A 24,946-nucleotide genomic window follows, 5' to 3' on the forward strand; every position below is an offset into this window, starting at 1 on the left:
CCAAGTACTTTCTCGTGCGGCCCCGCCACTCAAAAAACATTCTTAAAGAGGAAGCTCGTGCAACACATGTGTAACACCCTCAATCTCCTTTTATTTAAACTTATATGGTTAATATTTCTATTCTCGAAAAAATATATCGAACAAGTATTACAAAACATTCTCTGTAAAGCCACAGCACAAATGATTGGTAACGAAACATCTGATGAATGATACTGCGTGACAACCAAACTGTTTTCTTTGTAATGACATTAATTCTTTTATCTTTTAAGTACATTTTCTTGGATTTATGAAGTGACTTCAACATTAGATCATTATCTCTTTAACTCTCTTGCAACCCTTCAACGGCATCACGTGGCCACGTACTACGCTGGAAGTCGAGTGGGAGAAAACGTACGTGTCCAACGCGTGATTGGTTTTGGTTTTGTAGCTGATTAGAAGAGCATCGAGAGTATTTAGCCAATCAGGTTACTACTATAAAAAGTAAAACTAAGGTAATATTATTTGATCATTGACTCAATTGAGAAATTAGACGTTTTCTCTTACATAAATATTCTGTGAAGATTCTGAATGTTTGATTACGAAATACATGTTGATTCATTACGCATCACGTGAAATACCCGTGGCCTAACACCTCAGCGTGCATCTGTACTTTCTAATTCATGACGTGCTTTGTGGGCGATGCGCTTGTGAATGAAGAATTGCATCACATTTGATCAGTATCTTTGTAGCATATTATCTTCAAGGGTTGGGCTGTCCCGGGGGGTCGTTTGCTCACTGTTAGGGGGGGAAGTGAGGTTCTTGCAGCAGTAGTAATGAAGTATTTCGCCCGTGGGGTAATATGCAAAGGCACTAAAAAAAAGAAAGAGAAAAGAAGTTATGTATGATGCACGATCCTCGCAGTAGATAGCGCTATTTATGCAATAGCGAAAATCAGACCTGAAAAAAATCAGGCCTGTACGGGAATCGAACCACTGACCTCTGCGATACTAGTGGAGCGCTTTACCAATTAAGCTAACAAACCAACTGGGAGCAGGCCGTTAAGTTGATTCGTAATAAACCCGTGATGATAAATCAGATACGGTAACAAAAGAAGTTACGTTACTCGCGAGAACTTCAGTATGCGATATCAAAGAAAAAGACAAAATCAGACTACCACTGTTTCCCACCTCGTTCCGATCTTCTTGTGACACACCCGACAAGCTCTTTCATCGGTCAGCAGTATTTTATGCCCCTGATAATGCATACGTTGTTCTTGAACCTGTCAAGCAATATCGTTGGGTTAGATTGGAAAGCCTGACTCCTTAACCGAGAGGTGTTAGTTTGCCTCATCCTACCTGTAGATGCTCAGCAAACAGAAGGCTCTTCAACACTTGACAACTCTTCCGTTTCCTATCTTTGTCTTCCAGAACATTGAGCAAAAACGCATAAACCTCACTCACTTTAGTAGATGGAGGAAGTAGTTCAAGCGCCTGAAGATTCAAAATCACCACCGATCAGTACACGGAACCCTCCCTCAGATGAGATCATCCGAAGTCATACGAGACCTTCCGAAATCGGACGAGACCTTCCGAAATCGGACGAGACCTTCTGAAATCGGACGAGACCTTCCGAAATCGCACGAGATGGCCGAAATTAGACGGAACTGCCAGAAAAAAGGCGGAGCCGTCCGAAACCATACGTTCCAACTCATACAGAAACGTCTGATGTGAAACAAATCGCACCAAATCGGAGGTTATCCAAAATAAGAAAGCGCTTCTACGCATCAGAAATAAACTCCGTGCCACTCAGATTAGATAGAGCGCTGGTTTCAGGCGGTAATGCTTCACCCTTTTATTATAATTGCGCTGCTCGCGTAAAAACTGAGAAGCACAAGACAATCGTAACGTGGGGAGTCAGTGATTCACACAAACCGTGCAACACAATGGTTAAACGGAAATGACACAATGGTTACAAGCACGTGCCACACAATGTTTCCACACACTTGCGATACAATACTTGCACGCACATGCGAAACAATGGTTACACGCATGTGCGACACAATAGTTACACGCACGTGCGAAACAATGGTTACACACATATGCGACACAACAGTTACACGCAAGTGCGACACAATGGTTACTTGTTCGTGCGACACAATGGTTACAGGCACGTGCAACACATCGGTTACAAACACGTGCGATACAATGGTTACAAGCACGTGCAACACATCGGTCACAAACACGTGCGATACAATGGTTACAGGCACGTGCAACACATCGGTTACAAACACGTGCGATACAATGGTTACAGGCACGTGCAACAAATCGGTTACAAACATGTGCGATACAATGGTTACACGCACCTTAGCGGTACTTATCTTCAGGTGATGCTCCTGCAGTACGTCTAGCGCCTCAAGAATGTTCGGTTTCATATTTTCCTTGCCGCTTATCTGGGGTGGCTCCAGGTACATGCGCAATAAGGACACGTATACCTACCAATCACAGAGAGTCGTTATTCAGACAGCATAACTTATTTAATTTCAAACCTTCCTTTACGAAAGTGATTACTGTGATCCAAAGAAAAGAAAATCCCAATGCGGGGATCAAAGTTGCACAGGTTGTGCTTATCGCTCACTAAAAAGTATATTCATCAAAAATCAAATAAATACACTTACATCTTTACTGCCCTCGCGGCCTTCATTATAATTTCGATGACAATACCTAAAAAGGAAAAAAGACACAAACACCTCGCAAAATGTGACCTGAAATATGCCAGATGGTGCGAAAACTCACGCGCGGTTAATTTACATAGTTTGTGACGATTTCAAGCGCAACACACGGGTAATCCTCGTTAAGAATTCACTGAGCTTGAAAACTTGGGATGCCCATGAATGATGATCACTTGAACAACTTTTAATAATGAGTGTCCTAAGAAGTCCAGGATTGCATTGTTTTCACTTCACATGATCTGCGCTGGTCAAGAAAACTCGCATCACCCTCTCGGCCTACCTGATGCAAAATCAACACTAACTGCGACTTGGTCTCTCGTTTGGCCGCGCTCCAGGCTGTTAGAATTTTATCGATACTCAATTCTTAACTCCCTGAGATAGACCGCCTTTCGCTTGAGCACTGTAAAACCAAGGCCAAAGTAATCACGACAGCCGATCAGAGCGAAGGAAAATACCTTCAGGAGCCAATAAGAGCAAGCCAGTAAAAATGAGTTAACTGAGAGGCAAGTAAACAAGTCGCGATTTATTTTCTTTTAGATTCGCATTGGATGAGAAAGTGGCGCAAATCTCTGGAGCAATCACTCAGCGAAGTAAAGCAAATCCAAAGCAAGCACGGATTACTGTCGACATTCGGGACAAAAATATTCCTTTTCGCTTTGTTTTCATTGGGCGTGGTGATTACTTTGTTTCTGGTTTTACGAAACTCAATTGCAATGCCCTCCAGTGACAGCGGACTTACTCTTCAGCAAGTTTGATGTTATGTAAAATATGGATGTATATAGCCAGAGCTTCCTCGTGCCTTCCTACTCGTCCAAGCAAAAGAGCTCGTTCATGATAAAAGCCTAAGAGAAAGAAGAGAACATGAAAAAATCACAAGCAGAGAGCATTTGGGATAGTTTTGGCGAGAAATGTTGAAGTGACACAAACATACATCGCGCCTATTACCTGACCGCTGAGTCAGTTTTGGTGGGAACGCAAACGCAGCGTCAGTTTTAGCGCAAACGTAAACGCTGCATCAGTTTTGGCGGGAAAGCAAACAGTGCGTCAGTTTTGGCGCGAACACAAACGCTGCGACAGTTTAGGCGGGAACGTAAACATTGCGTCAGTTTAGGTGGCAGCTGTTTCTTTGAAGCTTTGCGTAAAAGGTATTTACTTCTTGACAAAAATTTAACGATAAAAAGGTCAAAATTCTTTTCGGTAAGAAATAATAAAATGACTTACTCTCTGGAAAGTGCGTCAGTAGATGCTGCGCTTGATAATGTTTTGAAGTCTCTAATAAAAACAGCAACCTTCCTCTTAGTTCTCCGAGTTCCCCTGGTTCACTTCCGGGAGGAAAAGGCTGGTCACCTGACAAATAAACCACGTACACGTTCTCACCAATGTTTTAAAGCTTCTCCCTTTCTTGATCATTAAGAGAGTGACCAACATCTAATTTCTCCCAATCAAACATCGAGGTCACGAGATAATAGGAAATGATCACCAATCTAAAAGGCTTTGATTTTAAAACAAGTTCTCCTTGTCATCACCAAAGGAAATGTACAGACAACGCTGTGAAGAATATAGATACTGATGTTCGAGTGTAAGGGGTTGAGAAAGTTGGCAAGTTTTGAAGTAATTTGGTTATATCAACTAAGTTGAAATTGTAAATTGGCCACTGTATAGAGTTAAAAAGCTGACGTTTCGAGCGTTAGCCCTTCGTCAGAATGAATGGAGGAATTGTGGGTTGTGTGTGGGTTTATATGCAGAAAGTGGAGCTACGCTATTGGTGGGAACATGGTGACGAGAAAAACACGAATAAATTAGTAGAACAAAAAGCGTACCTAAGGGGTTAAGAGTGCCGATTTGAAAGATAAACTTCTGAAGTAGATTGACGAATGAGGAAAATAACTGGAAGGTCTGAGGATTGATTTGTTCAGTGTGGGACTTAAGTCTTTTCTTTCTACCAGGGTTGTGATAAGTGAATAACATCCTCCTGGGTTATCGTGTGGTGTTCCTCCACAAGACACTTGACTCTCAGAGCACCCCTTACCACCCTGGAGTGTAAATGGAAACCAGCGAACTATAAAGAACACCATGTGCGATGATTTGCTCAGGAAGGGAGGGGAGAGGGGGGAGAGTAGCACGAAACTGAATCTTATCCGGACAATAAGGCATTATCCCTAATCGATTTATGCTACAGAAACGGTGAAAGGCTTCGGTTCATTGCAGGGCATTAACTTTACAGACTTTTCCTTTCTTTTTCTTTAACCAACAAACAAACAAACAAACAAAATATTAAAAATAATAACCGTCTTCAAAGGCAAATACAAACCTTCCGGTAACGAATCTAAATACTCTCTCATCAACACTTGTACTCTTTCACGGTAGCAATTGATCAACTTGTTGTGAAATTCGGGTTTTGATTCACTACACAGGAAGATTATATGTTCCTGAAAGGGAGAAACTTCGTTAATTCAAATCTTACTTAACTTTTTGACCCCCACGAGTGACTAACATCTAAATTCTCCCCACAGAATCACCCCTAAATCGAATATTAAAGTCATAAGAATAAAGGATATGATCATGAACTCAAGAAGCTCTTGATTTCTTGACAAATTCTCCTTACGAGCTCCTCAGAAGTGTATAGAGAACAGTATGGAGAATATGCATACTGATGTTGGGGTGTAAATAATTGAGTAGAAGTTAGACTTCACTGCACACACCAAATATCTGATAGTCAACTGCTTCGCGCACTGTTCTATGTGAGCCAGTACTTTGTCACGTGGTAGACCTTCGACCTCTGGTAAATCTTCCGTAAATATCTAGGAAGGCAAGGTAAGAAAGGTTCTTGAGCTTAACCTGTGAAAAACATGCGCTTCTAAACTGAGGTATTTGCTCACTTTGAAATTAAAGAAAAACCTTGTATTTCTCAACAAGTGTTGAAGTGTTAGTGCAAATAATAATACGGACCGACTAGGTTATCAAAGCGAGTTTCTTGAGGAAATTTAGACATTTGCTGAAAACCCCAAAGAAATTTGAACTCCACACTGAAACTTGAGTCTAGCGTGTTCAATTAAGTTACATTTCTAACCCTTTCAACACTTGCCAACGTTGTTCACCTCCTGTTTCCAAAAGGCGCTTGCATTATTTGTGGACAACATGTGTTGAAAGTCTTAGTCATGTATCACTGACTAATTCATTTTGGCCTATGGGAGTGCTGGTAAAAACTTCCATAAGTTAAGAAAATTGAAAACAAGAAAGTTTCCCAAAGAGGATCTAGAGTTTTCTCTTTGTCCCACGCTCGTGGCAAGAAGGAAAAAGCACATTCCCTTAAATTGAAAACTTAAGAAGTTACCTTTAAACCGTCATCAGGATGCGCCTTTAAAACCCAGACGGAAAAATCAAATATAAGTTTTAAGTGTTCACGACCTGAAAAAAAAAGAACACATTTGAGATCAATAAAACAAGGCATTTTCTTTTTCTTCTGTGTTGCCGCGTGTTTGTGCAGTAAAAATTACAGATGTCGAGTTTTGGCGGGAATGCAAACGCTACGTAAGTTTTGGCGCGAACGCAAATGCTGCGACAGTTTTGGCGGGAACGCAAACGCTACATACATATACATATGTTAATCGACCACTCCCCATGGGGGCTTTTCAGGGCCAACTCCCACCCAGCAACCACCCCAGGGGAGGACATCCATCACACAGTAATCTCGTGCGTGGGAAATTAACGTCTCCTACCCCTACGCTGCGACAGCTTTGGCGGGAACGCAAACGTACGTCAGTTTTTGCGGCAACATGGAGTCTTTTTGTTTTATAGAATAACGAAGCAAATTAGTGTTAATGATTACCTAAATGCTGGAGATATTGAACTGTTTTCTGATGGCCTTTGAGTGGACCGCTACTCTTCTGAGCCTGTCTCAACAAGAGGTCTAGCGCTGAAAGCAGAATATAAGCGGTTATAAGAAAAATCACCTCGGAATCTGTGGCCCACAAATACAAACGAAGTTCTCTGAACAGACACTCACAAGTCAAAAACATTCAAATATCTGTGAAAACTATCTAAGCAGTTAGTGTTCTTCCAGTTGCTATCGATACGGATTTGTTCCATATGATGTCAACTGCACAGTCATGGGATATGAAATTAGTCAATCACTAAATTAGTTTTCTCAACTTTTGTACAAGGGAAATTAAGTCTATCTGTAACAAACAAAGAAGGAACATACATGTTGAAAATTTTGTTTGAAACTGAAGAAGCAAAAATTATTACATTTACAACACATCACTCTTTGTTATTACTAAGGCACCACAGCGCAACCAACCTTTCTTATGAAGACCTTTGGTCTGGTACAGTATAACCAATTCATTGTATTTTTTGCTCTTCATTAGAACTCTTTCGCACTCTTCTACATGGCAGAAGTTTTCTTTCAACCTCAGCAGTGGTGCCACAAGGGCATCGTTTGTCTGAAGAGGAAACAAACGCAAAGTGATTCACATCATTTCAGCAGTTGGTGAAACTCAAATTGGCCAGTTATTTTTTTTTACACAGTTTGCGTTCTTTTGTGTTTGTGTTTGTTTGTTTGTTTTTTGTTTTAAAAAAAACGTTTATTCACCATTTAGTTTCATCGGACTTAAATTGTCCCTAAATGCGAACTGCCCTTTAAGTACCAAACACGCAAGTGAACACTCACTTTTCTTATATACTTCAAATAGCGCCCAGCTTCAAATAGGCGTCCCTCCTCCCCTCAGATAAGGTACGGGAAGACCTCAGAGGGGGAGACCTAGAGTGCCATACTAATAAGAGTAAGGGTACTGACACTACCTTCTCTCCAGTTCTTCCCTCTCTAAAATCAGGTGTTTTGGAGAAACAAACTTCATTTACGAATAATTTTCTTCCTCTGGATAAGTTTGGTCACTCATTTTGCTCAATTCGTTTCGGCATGTCGATGTCATATTACCGCAATTTTCTTTATAAGCGTGAGAAAAACGTCAACTGGTATAACCTGGCGTAAGATCAACTTGCTCATTGTCTTCTTCAACTATTTTTTTAATTATCCACAGTACCAACCTGTAAGTAACATTTCAGCAGTGTAGTATCAATGATTTGTCTTTTGTGCATTAAGTTCTTCTGAGCCTTTATATCAGCTAAAATGATTAAGAAAGAACGCAGTTTAAAAAAAAAGATGTTAAGCAACAGAGACTGTTGAAATAATTGCATGTCAGTCGTGAACAACGAGCAATTTCAATTACGTTTCGAAAGTAAGTCCGGGATTGCTTTAGATTTGCTTTTCTTCGCTCATGATCGGTCAAGAAAACTCGCGTCACTTTCTCAGCCAATCAGAATCCAAGCTCAAACCAATCTCGATTTGATCACCTGCGTTTTCACGCGCGATGTTCAGTTTGCTTACTTTAAATTCTCATTGGCTCGTTGTGATATTTTCCTTTCCTCTAATTGGCTGAAGGAATTAGTTTGGCAACACTCAATTGAAGTGTACTCTACAAGAAAAGCTTTTCTCTTCATTCCTTTAGTGGAGCCTGAGTTATAAGAGTGAAATACCTTTACTATGATCTTCGGCAGAATCTTTCAGTCTTCCTTTCTGCATGCTTTCTGCCTTGTCACTGCTTTTCATCAACTCATTTCGTTTCTAGTAAGGAAAAAACCCATATGGCATCATGAGGTGTATGAGTGAAAGTGCGACACATACACCTTACTCGATTATTTTTAAAAACATCTTATAATAATAGGGGCGGATATTTCGTGAGTTGCGTTGTATTTTTCCAAACCCATAAGGTCGAGGACAAATACGAGTACTGAGCAAAATGTCCGCTCGTATGTTTTTAAAAATAATCGAATGACGTGTATGTGTCACACTTTCACTACGGCCTCATGTAAGTATCTCAACGACCGGACGCGACGAAAACAACATAAACGAATTTACCAAATTGTTGTTATCGCAAAAAAAAATCGTCATCGCTCTGACAAGGGGCTACCGCTCGAAACGTCAGCTTTGAAACTCTTTGCGGTGGCTTATTCACATTATCAACTCAGTTGATAAAAACCGAAGTATCTGAATTCTACCTGCGTCAAATATTCCACGAGTGCTAAACAGCCCTTCTCCAGCTCCCCCGGAGTCAACTGAGGTGGTGGGGCCGGGTACTCGAGAAGCTTTCGGAATTCACTCGGAAGAAGATCGGGAAACAGGCCTATAACTTGTGCTGGGTCTGCAAAAAAACAAATAAACAGGCGAAAATAGAGCTCAGTAGCTTTGAATTGAAAGGTGGCACGTTAGTGTTTCACCCGGAGACTTTAAAGTCTCGATACCAGAACAGTTTAATATGCCGGAAGAAGTCGTCATATAAAGTAATTTATTTCGAGCTAAAAACATAACAAAACAAAGTACCAAATCCCGTGGTCCTTTGCGGCAAAACCACAAAAGGGCGGGAAAACGAGTGGTCTGTAAACAAATCCTTCTTTCATCTGAAGAGTTCACCAGGGTTCATACACAGACTTAAAAAATGGAGCCTTAGCTTTTTTCTGCAACATAAGGGCCAACTAAATTACAACATCACTACGTGGATTGTTTCATCATTTCGTTCAATTTCTGCATTTCAAACAAATACTTTCTTAAACTTTTATTTCAAACTACACCATTGTTGACGATGCCTGAACCAAATTCGCGCAAATTAAAAAATAACTAACCTGTTTCTAACTGGGCAAAGAGCTGCAAAGAATCATCAAACCTCTTCTGACAGAACATATCAAATGCATAAAGATTCTGAATACTCTCTTTACGTGCGGCTTTCTCTTGCTCTGGTTCAACCACCATGTCCTGTTCAAAAAAGCGAACAAAAACATTCAAGATTTACTTCCATGACTTCCAAGGTCTATAATTATAATTTCTTTGACTTGAATAGTCCTTTTTACAGTTGTGGGCTTGGTGGCCAAGCCTTTGAACATGAGTGAGGCTAAGGGTGACCCTGTTGTGATAGAGACCTGTATCTAGTTAGCATGATAACAAAGAAATTTGCATTTGAAAAGCAGCAACTTCTCTGTCATAACAAGGTCACCCTTAGCCTCACTCCTGTTCAAAGGCTTGGCCACCAAGCCCACAACTGTAAAAAGGACTGTTGACAACGAGCATTGCTTTCTCCTACTCCCCCAGCATCCACTTCGACTCGTGAGTAGATAGCTAATTAGCAAACATATTCCAAGTTGACGGGTGTCTATTCAGTAAAAATATCACAAATGATGTCAAAGATGTGCTAAGAACAAAGTGTCACATAAGGAGCAGCCACGTGCGTTACTGATGTTCTTCTGGCATCTTCAGTGATCCAATACTGTACAGACCCACGGAAAAAAAAGGAATCTATCTGTTTTATATCATAAAGAAGCAAAATGTTGTCAATGGTGACATACATGCACAGTACTAGCCGCAGGAATAGCACCACCTACACGCACGCAAAATGCGAGCAAGATGGCGGATGTACGCGCAAATTACGCGCGCGTCACGATTGGCACGCATTTCCGCGTAATATGGCGGATTTACACGCATGAAATACGCGCGTAATGCTGCTATTCCTGCGGCTGGTACTGTAATCTATGTGTCTGTCCTCAAATAGCTCATAAGTACAAGCAAGAACCGATCAAAACGCAAGCATAATTTAGCTCATCATATAATTTCCAAATAACACATCTCAGGGCTCAAACCATCTGTTCCTGAGTTCAGGGTGCAAACCAGGACCCCTTAGCTTGACGTCTTAAACTCCCAAGATCTGATTGTTAATTTTCTCCTCTAGCTGCCGCATATATCCTTGCAAATTAGTGACGAGATGTTGGTGTTAGATCAAGATAACAACATCTGCCTAATAAGTTTGACTATTATACATTGTGGTCACAATCTGTCTTCTCATTGGCTAAACGCACACAGTTAATTCTGGGAAACAGCGCAACCTACAGATTAGTGAAAAATCTGTAGGTTGCGCGCGCAATGCATGATTTCCGGTGAAGCAATGTCAAGTTCACGGACAGCGAAGTAAGCATGGCTTCTCGATTCGCTTCATCGACCCAGCGAGAAATTGAGAAATTACTTAAAGATAAAGATTCAGAAAATACTAAAAGATCGACAAAAGTGGCGAAGGAACTATTCTACGAATACCCTAAAGAGAAAAATATCCAGGAGCCACACGACAAAAAGGAATTAGCCCAAGTGTTGAAATCTTTTTAGGTGGAAGCGCGAAAAAAGGAGGGATCGTTTTACTCTGTTCGTTGCGATAATGCGTTTGGCGTTATTTTCTTTAAAACAATGTATAATAAAACAGTTTTTGGATTCGGTTTTTGTGATATCCGGAATAATCAAGGTCTCGGTTAGAGTTATAGCCGAAGCCGAAGGCTTCGGCTGATAACACTTACCTCGACCTTGATTATTCCGGATATCACAAAAACCTCATCCAATAATTGTTTAGTATTCTCATTACCTGTTTGCTGGGTAATGTATGGATATTATAGCGAGAACTTTCATGTTGATCACTTTTGGGAGTTAAGGTGATTAGTACTAGTTTCCTCGCGTGGGGAACAGGTCACTCTTGCGTCACGCGCGAGAGAAATGTAGAAAATCAGATAACTTACCGCTAACATAAGAGCAAGGCTAAACTGCTTGTCTTGCAGTAGCTGTTGTATTTGCATCGGAATAGACACAGGAATAAGTCTCCACACAAAGCTTGACGATGCTATATACATGTGCTTTCCCCGAGCAATAAATCGAGATTTAGGTAATTCAATGCTCTGGATAAGTGCACGAGGACTGATGGTTCGTATCTCCACATACCGAGGAAGAAGGCCGATTACATAAGGTTCGGCATAACCTGTAAGAGAGCAATGACAAATTGTTCAAATTTTTATGAATTACTGAACACAGTTACATGTAAAAGGAAGTCACAAAGCTTTGGTTTCTTGGTTTAATTCAGCTTTTGCCAAACACTTGACTAAGTGCTTTCTTCAATCATCAATCATCAATAGCTTTGCTTCTTTCACTGTCCAATTTTTAATAATTTTTATATAAATCCAATTTTTAATAATATTTATATATATCCAATTTTTAATAATTTTTATATATCTCCAATTTTTAATAGTTTTTATATATATCCAGTTTTTAATAATTTTTATATATATCCAATCTTTAATAATTTTTATATATATCCAATTTTTAATAATTTTTATATCTATCCAGTTTTTAATAATTTTTATATATATCCAAGTTTTAATAATTTTTATATATATTTAGTATAATTTCAGAGCTGAACAAAGAGTTTCCAGCAATCTGATTGGTCGAGCAGTTCCTTATATGACGCTATATAAACTGCTCCGTGTGGTTTATAAAAAATGTTAAACTAAAATGTTAATAAATGTTACTAAAATGTTATGATTTTTGACATTTCTCTGTTGTTCAGCTCTGAAATTATACTTAAACAATTATTCGTCTCAGGTTCGGTGAATATTGTCGAATAATCCGCTCGACTTCATCGCGGGGATTATTCGACGATATTCACCTCACCTTCGGCGAATAATTGTTAAATATAGTGGGTAGCGAACAAACAAGATGGCACATGGTTTCTGTTACATATATATATCTAAATCCCTTTGATTACATATTGAGGGCAGGGGAAAAGGGGTATAAATTTTGAGCTGTAAGATGTGGCCCAGGTGTATCATTGACAATTGCCTTCATGCAACATTCTTGAATAATTTTTGCGAAAATATTTGTCCCTTAGACGAACTCTCTCCACAAATTCATCAGAGAAACTCGCTTCAGAAGCAGTACAATGTGAAGAAGAGCATTGGAGCATCAAAGAGATGCTGCATGTTATACCAACTTACCACTCACTGAGTAATAATTAACAACTATTCACCGAAGTGGAAGTGGTTTATAGTGGTGGATATTTACAGAGCCGCGAAGCGGCGAGGTAAATATTCACCGCTAACCACCGACACTGAGGCGAATAGTTGTTTTAGTATATATGCTAAAACAGTGAGATAATATACACCACCAAAAATTAATGAGTGATTTCTTCGCTCGTCACGGATGCAAACCGGGACGTCATTTTTTCCTGAGTTGCTCGGAGGTAAATAGCAAAGGATATTCCGAGTTTGATTAGCCCATCAGAGTGCGCCTTCAACGCTATCCAATGTTTTAGTATATACTAACAATTAATATTCATAATAATACCAATATTTAACCACACTTGGTGAGGCTGTTTTTAGTGGGGACCACAATGATTAATTAATTGCCTAGTTGGTTAGGTAATGTTAAAAATATAAATAAAAAGTAATATAATTGTAATAATATGTTTCTAATATTTAAAAGGAAATTTATAGAACATCAAAGAAGAAATTACTTAAAAATTAGTTTAAATTTTTAAAAAAGTTTTAAGGTTTGCTTCAAAATCAGATAAAAAAAAATTCTATAGCTTTGTGAAAAAGAGTTGAAATTTCACCTAGTTCTGTTGGTGTATCTGTCCACGTCAGGGTTTGTTTCTGTGTCTTCTTTCCTTCACTGTCAGTTATAATGCTGATATCATCACGACAAAGAATAAGTTCTCCACTTGGCAAAGTAGCTATTGTAGGCTCTAAATGACGACCAGTGGAGAACAGCTCTGTTGCAGCACCAGTGCTTGTCTACAAAAGAACCAATTGTTTGTTGTTTTGTTTAGAGCAAACTATTGGTTAAACTAATTTGTACAGTGAGGGGTTTGAACTCAGGGGTAACATGTGATTGTGTACTCTGATTGTCTGGCGAGGATAGTCCTGAGTCAACGCTACTGACCAGTCCTTCTCCAAGACTACCCTCACCTGGACATTCAAACTAAATGATCAAAACTAATTAAATGAGACCAATCTGCCATGAAAACCATGGTGGCCACTACGGTTATTGCTTGGCAAGAATTGAGGGTGAGCGCATGTGACTAAAATTTCTTTGGAGTAAGAATGGACCCGCTCTCTTGTACACAACCAACAAAAATATAATCAAAGAGAGTTTTAAGCCTTTATTCAACCATACTATTTTGGAAAAACAACTACAATTCAGAATTTGAAATATGCCTCCTTCAGGACTTCAAATATAACAAGAAAAGTTCACTTCTTTATAGCACTTCCAATATGGTTTTGGTACTTAGCACAGCTGTATATCTGGAGGTTATGAATGTAGGCTGAATAACACCAACCCTTAACCTTAAACTCACAGAAGTGATTGACATGTAACTTCTCCCTATAATATTCATACATTATCCAGCAAACAGGTAATGGGAATACTCAAACTTATCCAGGCAGAAGTTGTTACCTTGATCTAACAATAGTTTCTTGTAAGCAATTTTCAAGGGAATGTGTACCAGCTAGTGGGGAGAATTAAAGATCAGATCTTACAGTTTAAGGGCTTTTACAGTGGTTAACTTTTAGTAAAAGGAATGTACCTTTATGAGAGAGTATTCTTTTTTGAAGCCAACACAGAGAGAGTCCTTTGACCAAACTAATGCCTTAGCTGCATCTGGCACCAAAAGATCTTCTAGCTCTTGGAATTCTCCATTCCTCCAACTAAATAACTATTATTATATATAGAAATTGAAATTTCAGTAAAAAAAAGTCATGTAAATGCTAAATGGCCAGCTAGTTTACAGCTAGACAGACAAACCAGTCCACTCGTTGATTGGTTGGAAGCTTTTGCTCAAAATCAGAGACAACCCTTTAAGAGACCTTTTTCATTTTTCCCTGATGCACTCTCTTTTTCCTTTGTCCAGTTAGAATGAACCAGGATCCCCTCCTTTATGAAACCAACAGCACTGCCCCGCACTAAAGTTTTCTCTTTGTTAAATTCTTTCATGCTCATTGCTTACTCGCCTGTAGTTTCCGTTTCACTGAAACACATAACTTTAGTTCAAGAGCTGGTGAAGGATCTAAATGAATAAAAACAGAAAATATATTATATTCCCATCAAAACTAGCAGGGGAACACCTCACGCCAAAAACCTGGCAAAGGCTTTGGTGATGCGTGGTCACGAGTGACAAAGAGAACAGGAGTTGGGTTAAAACGCACATGTAAGACTGGTTAACTTGGGATAACAAAGTAACAGTGCACATAGAAAACCTGAACAGATATTTCATTTGAGAATCTTTAACTCACCAAAAACTGAGGATTGTTTCCTTTCCTGTACAGTAAAGGACAATGAGTTTAAGGCAAAGATACTGATGACCTAATTTCCTTAAAGGGGTGTGCTCTTGGAAGAACCAATCTCTGAAAAGAACTTTCTTTATTTGAAAGTCAGTCAGAGTAACTTGGTTTGTTTGAGAGAGAGTTGCAAATGTCATTTCAGTCCAAAGATGAAAAAAGCTCTTATCCAGTCGACAGAGAATTTCTGTCCAGAAAGAGATATTTCAAAATAACCTTTTCAAGCTCTGTTTATGCAAGAATATGGTCTACTGTAAGTGCAGGAGTTACCCAAAGTTTTTCACATGTTTAGAAATTTTTTGGAAACTTGTCATGGCAGCCAATTCACATTCATCAACTCAGTTGCTGAAACCAAATCATTACAGCAAAATCTAACCTTTATATTCACAGCAAAAACACTAGCTCCCTTTGTTTTATGCAAGGTGAACTTGTGAGCAAAGGTCTCCAAGTTATGAACACTAACAACAGAATCTAAAGGAAAGAATCCCAGAATTTCAAAACAATATCATTACAAACTATTGTCAAAATTTAATTTAATTTATTTTAATTTAGTAACTTCGCCAACCAGCAGGGACACCGCAACAGCTTGCGCCAATTACTGTGGGCCCAATAAACCCACCCATCCCACCCTAGGGGAGGACATCCATCACACAGTAATCTTGTGTGTGTGGGAAATTAACGTCTCCTAACCCAACCCTGCAGGAGACGGGACCTCCATTTATTTGTCCCTATCTAAGAAGAATAGAATATCTAACCATTTCTTGATGTTAAAGAAAGGCAGCAAATTCTTCTCAATTATTTTAAGACCCTGAGTGCTGGTCCGGCTGGGGCTCAAACCCTTGACCTCCCACACAACAGTCCAGTGCTCTATCCATTGAGCTAACCGGGAGGCAGGTTAAAATGAGATTGTAACATTATAAAATCATTATACAATTGACTGATATATACACGTATATCTAAAAGCATGTATGAACCCCAAGGGTGATAAGCATCTAAACTCTCCCCAGAGTAACACCCCTGAATCACACATCAAGGTCATGAGAATTATGAAAATGATCACAAACTCAAGAAGTTCTTGATTGTTAGACAAAATCTTCTTGTAAGTATCAACGGAAATGTATAGAGAGTAAAGCATGGAGGACTTGCAAACTAATGTTGGGGTGTAAAGAGTAAAGAAACTCAAGTTCTTGATTCGTATGATGGACGATCCTCGCAGTGGATAGCGCTATTTAGGCAATAGCGAAAATCAGACCTGAAAAAAATCAGGCCTGTACGGGATTCGAACCACTGACCTCTGCGATACTAGTGCAGCACTCTACCAATTGAGCTAACAAGCCAACTGAGAGCAGGCCGTTAAGTTGATTCGTAATAAACCCGTGAAAGTAATAAATGAGATACGATGAATATATGAAGTTCATATATTTTTGAACTGCGGTATTAGATACGTATGATGGACGATCCTCGCAGTGGATAGTGCTATTTAGGCAATAGCGAAAATCAGACCTGAAAAAAATCAGGCCTGTACGGGATTTGAACCACTGACCTCTGTGATACTAGTGCAGCGCTCTACCAATTGAGCTAACAAGCCAACTGAGAGCAGGCCGTTAAGTTTATTCGTAGTAAACCCGTGAAAGTAATAAATGAGATACAATGAATATATGAATATATGAAGTGGTTCGAATCCCGTACAGGCCTGATTTTTTTCAGGTCTGATTTTCGCTATTGCCTAAATAGCGCTATCCACTGCGAGGATCGTCCATCATACGTATCTAATACCGCAGTTCAAAAATATATGAACTTCATATATTCATTGTATCTCAAGTTCTTGATTGTTAGACAAAATCTCCTAACTCCCTAAGTATCAAAAGAAATGTATAGAGAGTAAAGCATGGAGGACTTGCAAACTGATGTTGGGGGTGTAAAGAGTAAAGAAACTCAACACTCACAATGAGCTCCATTTGATATGAACATACAACATGAATTTGTAAAACAAAAAATTTTATTTCACTCTTCACATTACCTGACAAACTTATCAGTAGATTCAGCTGCTCCACAACTGCTAACTGCAAGAAAATATGTCAAAATGACAATAAGTTTGAATTCAAAATAATTATTTCATTCAGATTGGAATGATCTCAGGCAGCAGATTCAAAGAGAGCTGTCAGAGCTGAAAGGATCCTAAAAATCCCATCTATTGGCCACCTTACAAATTTATAGTTTGAAAGCAGGCCAATAAATGGGATTTCTAGGATCCTTACAAGCAGAGAAAAAACACTGAAAATAAACAGTGGTCAACTGGAAAACACAATTACTGCTGCTGTACCTTTATCTGTTAACCCTATTTTTGATCAACCCCACTGATACAGTCATACATGTATCATCGCATGATGATGATATGGCATTCTTATAGCCCATTGCAGAAATGTGAGAGGACTGGGACAAGTTTCCTATATTGATTACATTGAAAATCTAAACATTTCAACTGAAATGTTACTGAATGAAAAGCTACCCAGCCAAGTTTGAGAGTTTTCAGCGGAAAAGTGTCCAAATTGGAGCCTTACAAAAGTTGCAAAAATTCCATACAAACCCTTAAAATTTTTTGCCCTGTCTACCCAATCCATAGTTACAAACTCTCTATTTTAGGTGATATTTGAAAAGCTGTCATTTTGCCATTTTCCTCCTTTAACTACCTCTATTCTTGCTCAAGACTCTCAAATTTAGTTGATCTTTCATTTGAATATCTTAGTTTTTCAAACAACCGGAAAACAACCACACCCTTTCCCAGTCCTCTCATGTTTCTGTAATGGCCTATGTAGCACATTGTCCATGCTGCTCTGCTCTGATGTGCTTTACAACACTTTTCAGGGGGACTTTTGCCACACTGCATTGAGCAATTTACAATTTGGAGAGGAAATTTTTCAGATGCCCCCAATTTTGGAATTTAGGAAACAAGACTAGATCACAATGCCAGGAGCTATGTTCCCTACTCTTTGTGAGAACTGCGTGGATTCTTAAATGTCCCCTGCCAACCAGAACAAAGAGGAAGCAGAAGACAGAGCCTACGGTTTAACATTGTCATATTCTGAGAAGACTAGAATGTCTAAACATTATTTTGCAGATGTCAGGGCAAAATCAGCACATTCTCCTCAGTTATGTTTAACTTAGGACCCTGAGTGTTGGTCTGGTCTGAAGCTTGAACCATCAACCTCCCACATGGTAGACCACCACTCTAAAAACCTAAGCTAGCCATGTGACGATTAAACCGTACAGCTACTGCAATAAGTTCAGTTAAAATGATAAGGGATCAAGTTCAAAAAACAATTCAACAAATAAGTGGATATTTATTTCAATAAGTTCCCTAGAACAATCAGCCATAACAGCATCACAGAGTGTTGTTAGTAATATTATTTTATAATTTACCTGTGAAATGGGCTTCTTTGAGAACAATTTGTTAGAGCTTCGTAGCTCCACTTCAAACCTGCTGTCACCTATTTTCAACAGACACAAATACATTGAAGATAAGAAGAAATGCATTACCATCTGTTCCATAAGACTCTATTACTGCACAGGGCTTCCACAGGATTCCACCAATTCAACTGATTCAAAACTACCTTTCAGAACCACACCCCATGATAAAAAAACTGCCATAAGCTCTCTTTCAGGAAGGACAAGAGTCCACCAGTTTAGGAAATGACAAGGAGAAAGACATTCAGTCTTTCTTACCAGTGCAAAAGGCCAGTGTTCTCCAGAGATTTTCAAGCTCTTTAAACCCTAGTGACCAGCATCTAATTTCTCCTTACAATAATACAATAATACTGCTGAATCATTCATTAAGATCTTGAGAATAAAGGAAATGATCATCATTCTAAGAAGCTTTGACTGTTAAATGAATTCTCCTTGTCATACCAAAGGAAATGTAAAGACAGGAGTAAAGGGAATATGGCCATTGATATTGGGGTGTGAAGAGTTAAGAAGCCAGCCATAAAAAACCAATAGTTGGTGATAATGGTTAGATATTCTAGTCTTCTCCGATAGGGACGAATAAATGGAGGTCCCGTCTCCTGCAGGGTTGGGGTAGGAGACCTTAATTTCCCACACATGAGATTACTGTGTGATGGATGTCCTCCCCTGGGGTGTGATGGGTGGGAAGGTGAGATCGATATGGACTGAAGCAGCTGCCAGAGGCGCCTGAGAAAATGCCGACATCTGTTCTCAACCTTAACAACATCTCATTGTAACAAACCTGTACTTCAGTTCTCTGCAAAAGGTTTGAATAAACATCATATAAACAAGCGAGTGTCCAGCATCAATTCCGCTAACACCTTTTCCTCTTGCTTTTACATGTGCTTATTATTTTCTTTCAAGTTTTATTGAATACTTTACAAGGCTGTGATCTAGCAGTGCCTGGTGGCCTTTGGTGCCTTACTTTTGCTCTTGGGTGACTCAGGAATTTTAGTTTTTCATACAAAGCATATACTGGGCACCCTGGATTTCACAGTTTCAAAGCACTGGGCTCCATTCAATTTTCCTTGGGGCACAGCCTTACTTTGAGATAAATATGAAAACAAGGCAAGGGTTATAAACTATTTCAGAATAAGACAAATCTTTGGCAATTTTGTCTTATAAAAGTAACTAGCCCTTTGGAAACAAGTCAGTGAAAACACTGGTGGGAGGTGCTTCAGAAGGAACACTAAAATGAAGGCTTTAAAGCTTTTTGCCGATACAGTGTATAGCACAATTGTGTTACCTGTCCCATCTAAAACACCATACAAAAGCAAATGCCCCTGTCTTGTTCCAACAAGAAGATTGTCACCTGAAAAGATATTAATAACATTTCTTGAGAATGAGAATTTGTGATGGTTTGTAAAACAAATTTTTCCCAGTTGTCAATTGTCACCATCCCGGTTGACCCATTTATCAAATAGGTCAACTGACATGTTGACATGCGTCTTTTCATCAACAGATCACAGATGATGCCCAAATAAGGTAAGAACAAAAAAGTAGCATATGAGACACAACCAAGTGTTCTTAGGCAAGATTCTTTACTCTCACAGAGCCTCTCTTCACCTCGGTGTTTAAATGGGTATCGTTGAATTTAATGATGGGGGATAATGCTGCAATGGACTGGCATCCCATTCATCCAGGGAAAAGGGGGGGGGGGATAGAAGTACTCCTACTCCCTTTGTGCTATCAAAACCAGAGTTAAGTGCTGGCCTGATGGACCACTTAACTCATAAACAGACTTTACCTTATCAAATTAAGAGTGAGTGATTTTATTTCTAGATTATGATAAGTGCTTTGAGCTAATGTTAGTTTAGTCATAAATAATAAAATTATGAATTACAGATTTTATAAGCCTGCTTATCAAAACATTACACATAAAACTTTTACTCACAGCTTATGGCAACAAGCTGTAACAATTAAGATTACTTTTCGTTTCATGAGAAATATTTATTTAGTTACAATATTCCATAAATTTGCCATCTTACCAAAGGTAGCTATGCATTCTATTTGCAATGGCAGCTTCTCCAAGATAACTGCATGTTCAAATGCATCGTGCATGTTTGCATACCACTCTGATTTCAGGAGCTATTAGACCAGCATTGTTCATAATTACATATCGCTTGCTGTATGAGTTTCCGCGAGGTTTCGCTGTGTTTTCTCAGAACAAAACCATTATTCTGAGCCTGCGGTCATTCACAACATTACAGTTTCATCTCCTTGTGCAATCGTCAATTTTCAATAAAAACAATGGGAAGCGAAATCAAAAGTACTAAAATCGCCGAAACCACTTAACAATTCTCAAGTACAGATATATCCTTGATAACTAGCAGTAGTTCTACGGTTTTTCCCGCATTGACTGGGCAAAAGAGCTATAATTTGTCTGAAAGTCACATGACTGATGACGTTGGATGACATCATTTCCGTTTATGGTGCTAGATCTCCTTCCACCCTTCTGATTTTCTGCCACAGTTAACTGTGAAGGATATTGTCGTGATCATCTTCGTGAATCGTAGTCATCTGCCTTTATTTCAACGCTATTTTCAGCCAGTTGGCTTCAAGAAATTCGCATGTCAATCCAGAACCTTCAAACTTACGGTAATTTCTCTTTCTTCAGCATTTTTTAGCCTTATTATGTTCAAGCTTCAACCACTGTTTAACCGATAACAGTTGCTCTTTGCTCTCCTTCTCCAGATCCCTTCTCGGATGCTTCTAAGGGTACTGATGAAATATCAGCTCAGACACAACCAATTCACATCCGCATACAACAGAGAAATGGTCGTAAAACTTTGACCACGGTACAAGGAATCGAAGAATGCTATGACAAGAAGAAACTTGTGAAAGCTTTCAAAAAGGTTCGTTGAAACACTTAAGATCAGGTCAGATGTAAAGCATTTCAACCCCTGATTTCTTTGAGAAATTGGCGTACTGCTAATTGATTCCCTACACTGGCAATCTGATCAAACTTTCATCAGAATACTTTTACTTTCTACCACAAGAAATCGACAGGAAATAGTTGTGTGACTTGTTGGAATAAAACTGTCAAGTTTCAATTAAAATTGAGCCCGATGGACCCAAATTAAGTCTTAGCTGCAAGTTGAAGCATGCAAATTTATATTTTTTATTTATTACGTAGTCCTACTACGATCGCTATGGAGTGTTGCAAACAAGATACGATTCGATCTCGCGAAAACTTATTGCTTGATTTTTGCGAATTGTATCTGCTCAGTTAAAATCTTTGATGCATGTACGATTGACTTTTGTGAGAAAATACTTTTTCCCTCAAAGTCTTTCGTGGTAAACTACGCTCATTGTCGAAAAAGAATTAGTTCGAAACTTCATGCGAATTTTTTTGGTGAAAATTATTTGTGCTTAGGGCAATACTGCCAAAATCTTCATGTAACAATTCAAATTAGATACAGTAGTGAATGATGCAATCAAGTGTTTACCAGAAGTTTGTCATAGGCATTAAGTCTGGTTGTACTACATAAGTTCTTCCTTGATTTGGCTATATGTTCCAAACTGTCTGGTATTTTGTTAGTTTGTTTTTCTAGTGCAGCAATGAATTAAAGGTAAACTTTTCAAATACCAACATTGTATTTGAAGTAATTTATTTGAGAGTAGCTTGGGATCATAAATATATGAAATACCTGAGATTCTGGGAGCTCCCTGATTGGTTGAAAACCCAGCTTTACTGCTCTGGTAAACCCATAGAAAATTGAAACATACTGTGTTTTGTGTAAGTTAATTTTCTAAAAGCAAGAAAGCATACTTTAATTCTCTCGGTTTACCGGCATACATGAAATAACCCACTTGGGATGTTGGAAGATGTTGAGATAAGTTAACAAGTCACTGGTGTCTTGGAGGTGAATTACAACCTTTGAGTCTCCCAGGAACCCACGTGGGTTATTATGCAGGTAGACAGATAGAAAGTGAAGTTTATTGCTGAAGTATTATTTTGGAAGTTGTTATTTATAGAAAGTGTTGAATTATAGATAAATTAAAGTTCAATTGTTTGTCTCGTGATGCAAGAGACTTGCTAATCAATCATATTCATTGTGATGTTTCAACTTCTATGCTGCTAGCTTTCGTTAGGGAATAAGGCAGAAAGTTAATATGTGTCGCTTCTTATAGCACTTTGGTTTGGTGTTATTGGTGGGTTATGGTGCACTGTCATTGGTGTAGTTCGATGATTATTAATTTGAATATAAGATACTGTTCCCTAATACAGATCGCCAGTCATGCTTTTTGATGGTAGTCATCCATGCTTCAAGAATTTCAATTCTGTTGTCTCTATTGATGGTATTACACATAGAATGAAGATTTTTTGTGGATGGCTTCTTTAACCCTATGTGTGAACCAGTGTGGGTCATGATCAATAAACCTGTCACTTGGTCCCAAACAGGAATGTGTCCTGTTTTGTTAGCATGTTCTGAAACTGCCTTATTCTGAATAAAGTGAACAGAGATTTTGCAGAAGATGGGTGTTCTTCCCTTATGACAACATGTGATCAAAATTTTTTGTGTTTTTCCCCTTTGCAGGAATTCAACTGCAATGGAACAGTTGTTGAAAACCCAGAATATGGTGAGGTGATACAGCTACAAGGTGACCAGCGTCAGAATATCAGTGATTTTCTGAAACAGCTTAAGCTAGCTAAACCAGACCAGATACACATGCACGGTTTCTAGAACTTACTCTTCAGCATTGGGTTATGCATGTATATAATTGTAATCATTACCAAATAAGATCTAGGAAAGAACTAAGTGGAGGCTGATTCACATTTAACCAAAAACATTGTTTGTGGTACACTTTAGTACCAATTTTGTGTACCTTAATCAAAATGGCTTCTATTAAGGTTTATGTGTGGCTGTGTGCCTGATGTTGATCGAGGGAATGTTGTGTAGATAATGTTACTTGTTTAGAGGCTTCTGTCACTTCATATGTCCAGGCCAGCCATGGAAATAGTTTGAATACTAGCCAGTAACTTGTAAAACAAGAGCAATAAAACATAAGCATTCTTACTAGCATTTGTTTGTTTGTTTTTCATCTGAAAGCATACAAGTCAGTGTTAACATTTAAAGTCCTTATGACAACTATTTTTTTAGCATTAAATTATAAAAATAGAAGTATGCAGAGGGTGTCTGGTAAGATTTGTGAGTGATTCTAATGCGTCTTTGTTATTTTACGAGGCAATAAAAGTCTGAAATTGTTTCCAACTTAGGCTCCCCGTATCTCTTTGGCCACGTTAAAGAGTACTGGCCACGTTAAAGAGTACTGGAACCTGTGACGTAACAGTAGTAACACTAAGTTTATCAAAGAAGCAAAGTGAGTGTGGAAGCTACTGTTTATGATCTTTTTAGCCAAAAAATGCCATTTTGATATGTAGTTTGTGGTTTTTTGTAAACCCTGACTCGAAGAATATTTTTCTCGACAAGATTCCAACTGTGTCGTCACAGTGCCCAGTCCCTCTTTGCTTGGAAAGACATTTTATCTGTGGATTATAGGGCTTGATAAAAAATTCAGAAAAGGGCAAAATACCACAAATGTTGCGAAAACGTGTTAGAGTCATTATATTTTGATGTAAAATAATGAAAAAGTGTCATAGGGACTTAACTCGCATAAGTGACCAAAACAGAATTTCTCCACACAATATTATTATGTCAAGCGAACAAGTGATGAAAACAAAGTTGATCCAATGACAAATTCTCTGAACCCATATCATAAGAATTATATAATTGACAGTAAGGAGAATTAACTAATAAGGTCTTGGGAGTGGAAGGGTTAATGTAAAGTTTCCTACCCAGTTTTTGCTCAATTTGTGGTTATTTAAATGTGGCTTTTTTCCGAATCTTTTCATTGTGAGAATAGAAGCAATATAGTTTGTTAGGTGAAACAGCTATCCCTTGACAGAAAGAGATGAAAACAGGAAAATTTGAAACAAATCAGAAACATCAAAAACAAAACTGGAAACAGAAGGTCACTCACTGAAGATAGTGGCAAGGAAGCTTCACTTTCCAATTTGTTATTAATGCCATGAGAAATTTGATCCTTTACACTAACATAAGTATGCATTTTCACAATACCTATCTCTATACAATTCCCTCTGATAATGACAAGGAGAATTTGTTTAACAATCAAAGCTTCTTAAATTAGTGTTCATTTGCTTTATTCTCGTGATTTTGATGAATGACCCAGCAGTGAGAAATTAGATACTGGTAATTCCTACGGTTGAATACCCAAATGTAAATATGAAAGCCATTCAATACCTGTAACTACCCTTGTCATGCAAACCTTGCAATTTACCTTCGAAATCTGAAAAAAATATTCTAAAAGCATCAATTTAAGGCTTGACGCCCTCGCGTGCCTCCTCTAGCACGCCTTAGGCTTGTCTCCTCTCACATGAAGGCGTCCCGAAGGATGAGACACATTCAATCTCGTTCCTAGGGTCCCTCCTCTCTTACTCAAGGGGGTGGGAGGATGAGAGACCCCGGGAACGAGGTTGAGAGAGTTTGCAGGAGTAGTTAACAATTATTACACGAGCGCGCG

The 24,946-nt window shown here is 38.7% G+C and overlaps 2 protein-coding genes across 3 annotated transcripts; one reads left to right on the forward strand and one right to left on the reverse strand.

Moving 5' to 3' along the window:
- Positions 1-69: 69 nt before the first annotated feature.
- Positions 70-20,754, reverse strand: LOC111334532 (vam6/Vps39-like protein). Of its 2 annotated transcripts, XM_088745384.1 has the most exons (26): positions 20,389-20,754; positions 19,647-19,712; positions 18,320-18,387; positions 16,920-16,962; positions 15,276-15,370; positions 14,855-14,879; positions 14,573-14,628; positions 14,149-14,277; positions 13,177-13,357; positions 11,312-11,547; positions 9,386-9,515; positions 8,765-8,907; positions 8,243-8,330; positions 7,754-7,830; positions 7,008-7,149; positions 6,537-6,623; positions 6,042-6,115; positions 5,410-5,508; positions 5,019-5,136; positions 3,929-4,054; positions 3,447-3,549; positions 2,654-2,699; positions 2,342-2,470; positions 1,335-1,469; positions 1,167-1,258; positions 70-849 (listed from the first exon to the last, which is right to left on the reverse strand). In XM_088745384.1, the coding sequence occupies exons 1-26, from the start codon at positions 20,459-20,461 to the stop codon at positions 714-716; spliced, it is 2,697 nt and encodes an 898-aa protein (XP_088601510.1). In that variant the 5' UTR covers positions 20,462-20,754; the 3' UTR covers positions 70-713. The 2 variants fall into 2 exon arrangements, with proteins under 2 accessions (XP_088601510.1, XP_088601511.1); XM_088745385.1 differs by lacking the exon at positions 18,320-18,387 and having other exon boundaries at positions 20,389-20,472.
- An 83-nt stretch (positions 20,755-20,837) lies between these two features.
- LOC111334540 (eukaryotic translation initiation factor 1) lies at positions 20,838-23,427 on the forward strand. The gene is made up of 3 exons (XM_022940302.2): positions 20,838-20,998; positions 21,095-21,255; positions 22,942-23,427. The coding sequence occupies exons 1-3, from the start codon at positions 20,971-20,973 to the stop codon at positions 23,086-23,088; spliced, it is 336 nt and encodes a 111-aa protein (XP_022796037.2). The 5' UTR covers positions 20,838-20,970; the 3' UTR covers positions 23,089-23,427.
- The last annotated feature ends 1,519 nt before the right edge of the window (positions 23,428-24,946 follow it).

Source organism: Stylophora pistillata, chromosome 14 (genome assembly GCF_964205215.1).
Source record: "Stylophora pistillata chromosome 14, jaStyPist1.2, whole genome shotgun sequence".
NCBI lineage: Eukaryota > Metazoa > Cnidaria > Anthozoa > Scleractinia > Pocilloporidae > Stylophora > Stylophora pistillata.

Coding starts and splice junctions, on each gene's coding strand:
- LOC111334532 (XM_088745384.1), bottom strand. CDS start 20,461: ATGCACGATGCATTTGAACATGCAGTTATCTTGGAGAAGCTGCCATTG. Junction 6,624..7,007: donor CAAAGGTCTTCATAAGAAAG/GTTGGTTGCGCT, acceptor TTCTGCTTTCAG/CGCTAGACCTCTTGTTGAGA. Junction 5,137..5,409: donor AGTTGACTATCAGATATTTG/GTGTGTGCAGTG, acceptor TCTCCCTTTCAG/GAACATATAATCTTCCTGTG.
- LOC111334540 (XM_022940302.2), top strand. CDS start 20,971: ATGTCAATCCAGAACCTTCAAACTTACG. Junction 20,999..21,094: donor CCAGAACCTTCAAACTTACG/GTAATTTCTCTT, acceptor CTCCTTCTCCAG/ATCCCTTCTCGGATGCTTCT. Junction 21,256..22,941: donor TTGTGAAAGCTTTCAAAAAG/GTTCGTTGAAAC, acceptor TCCCCTTTGCAG/GAATTCAACTGCAATGGAAC.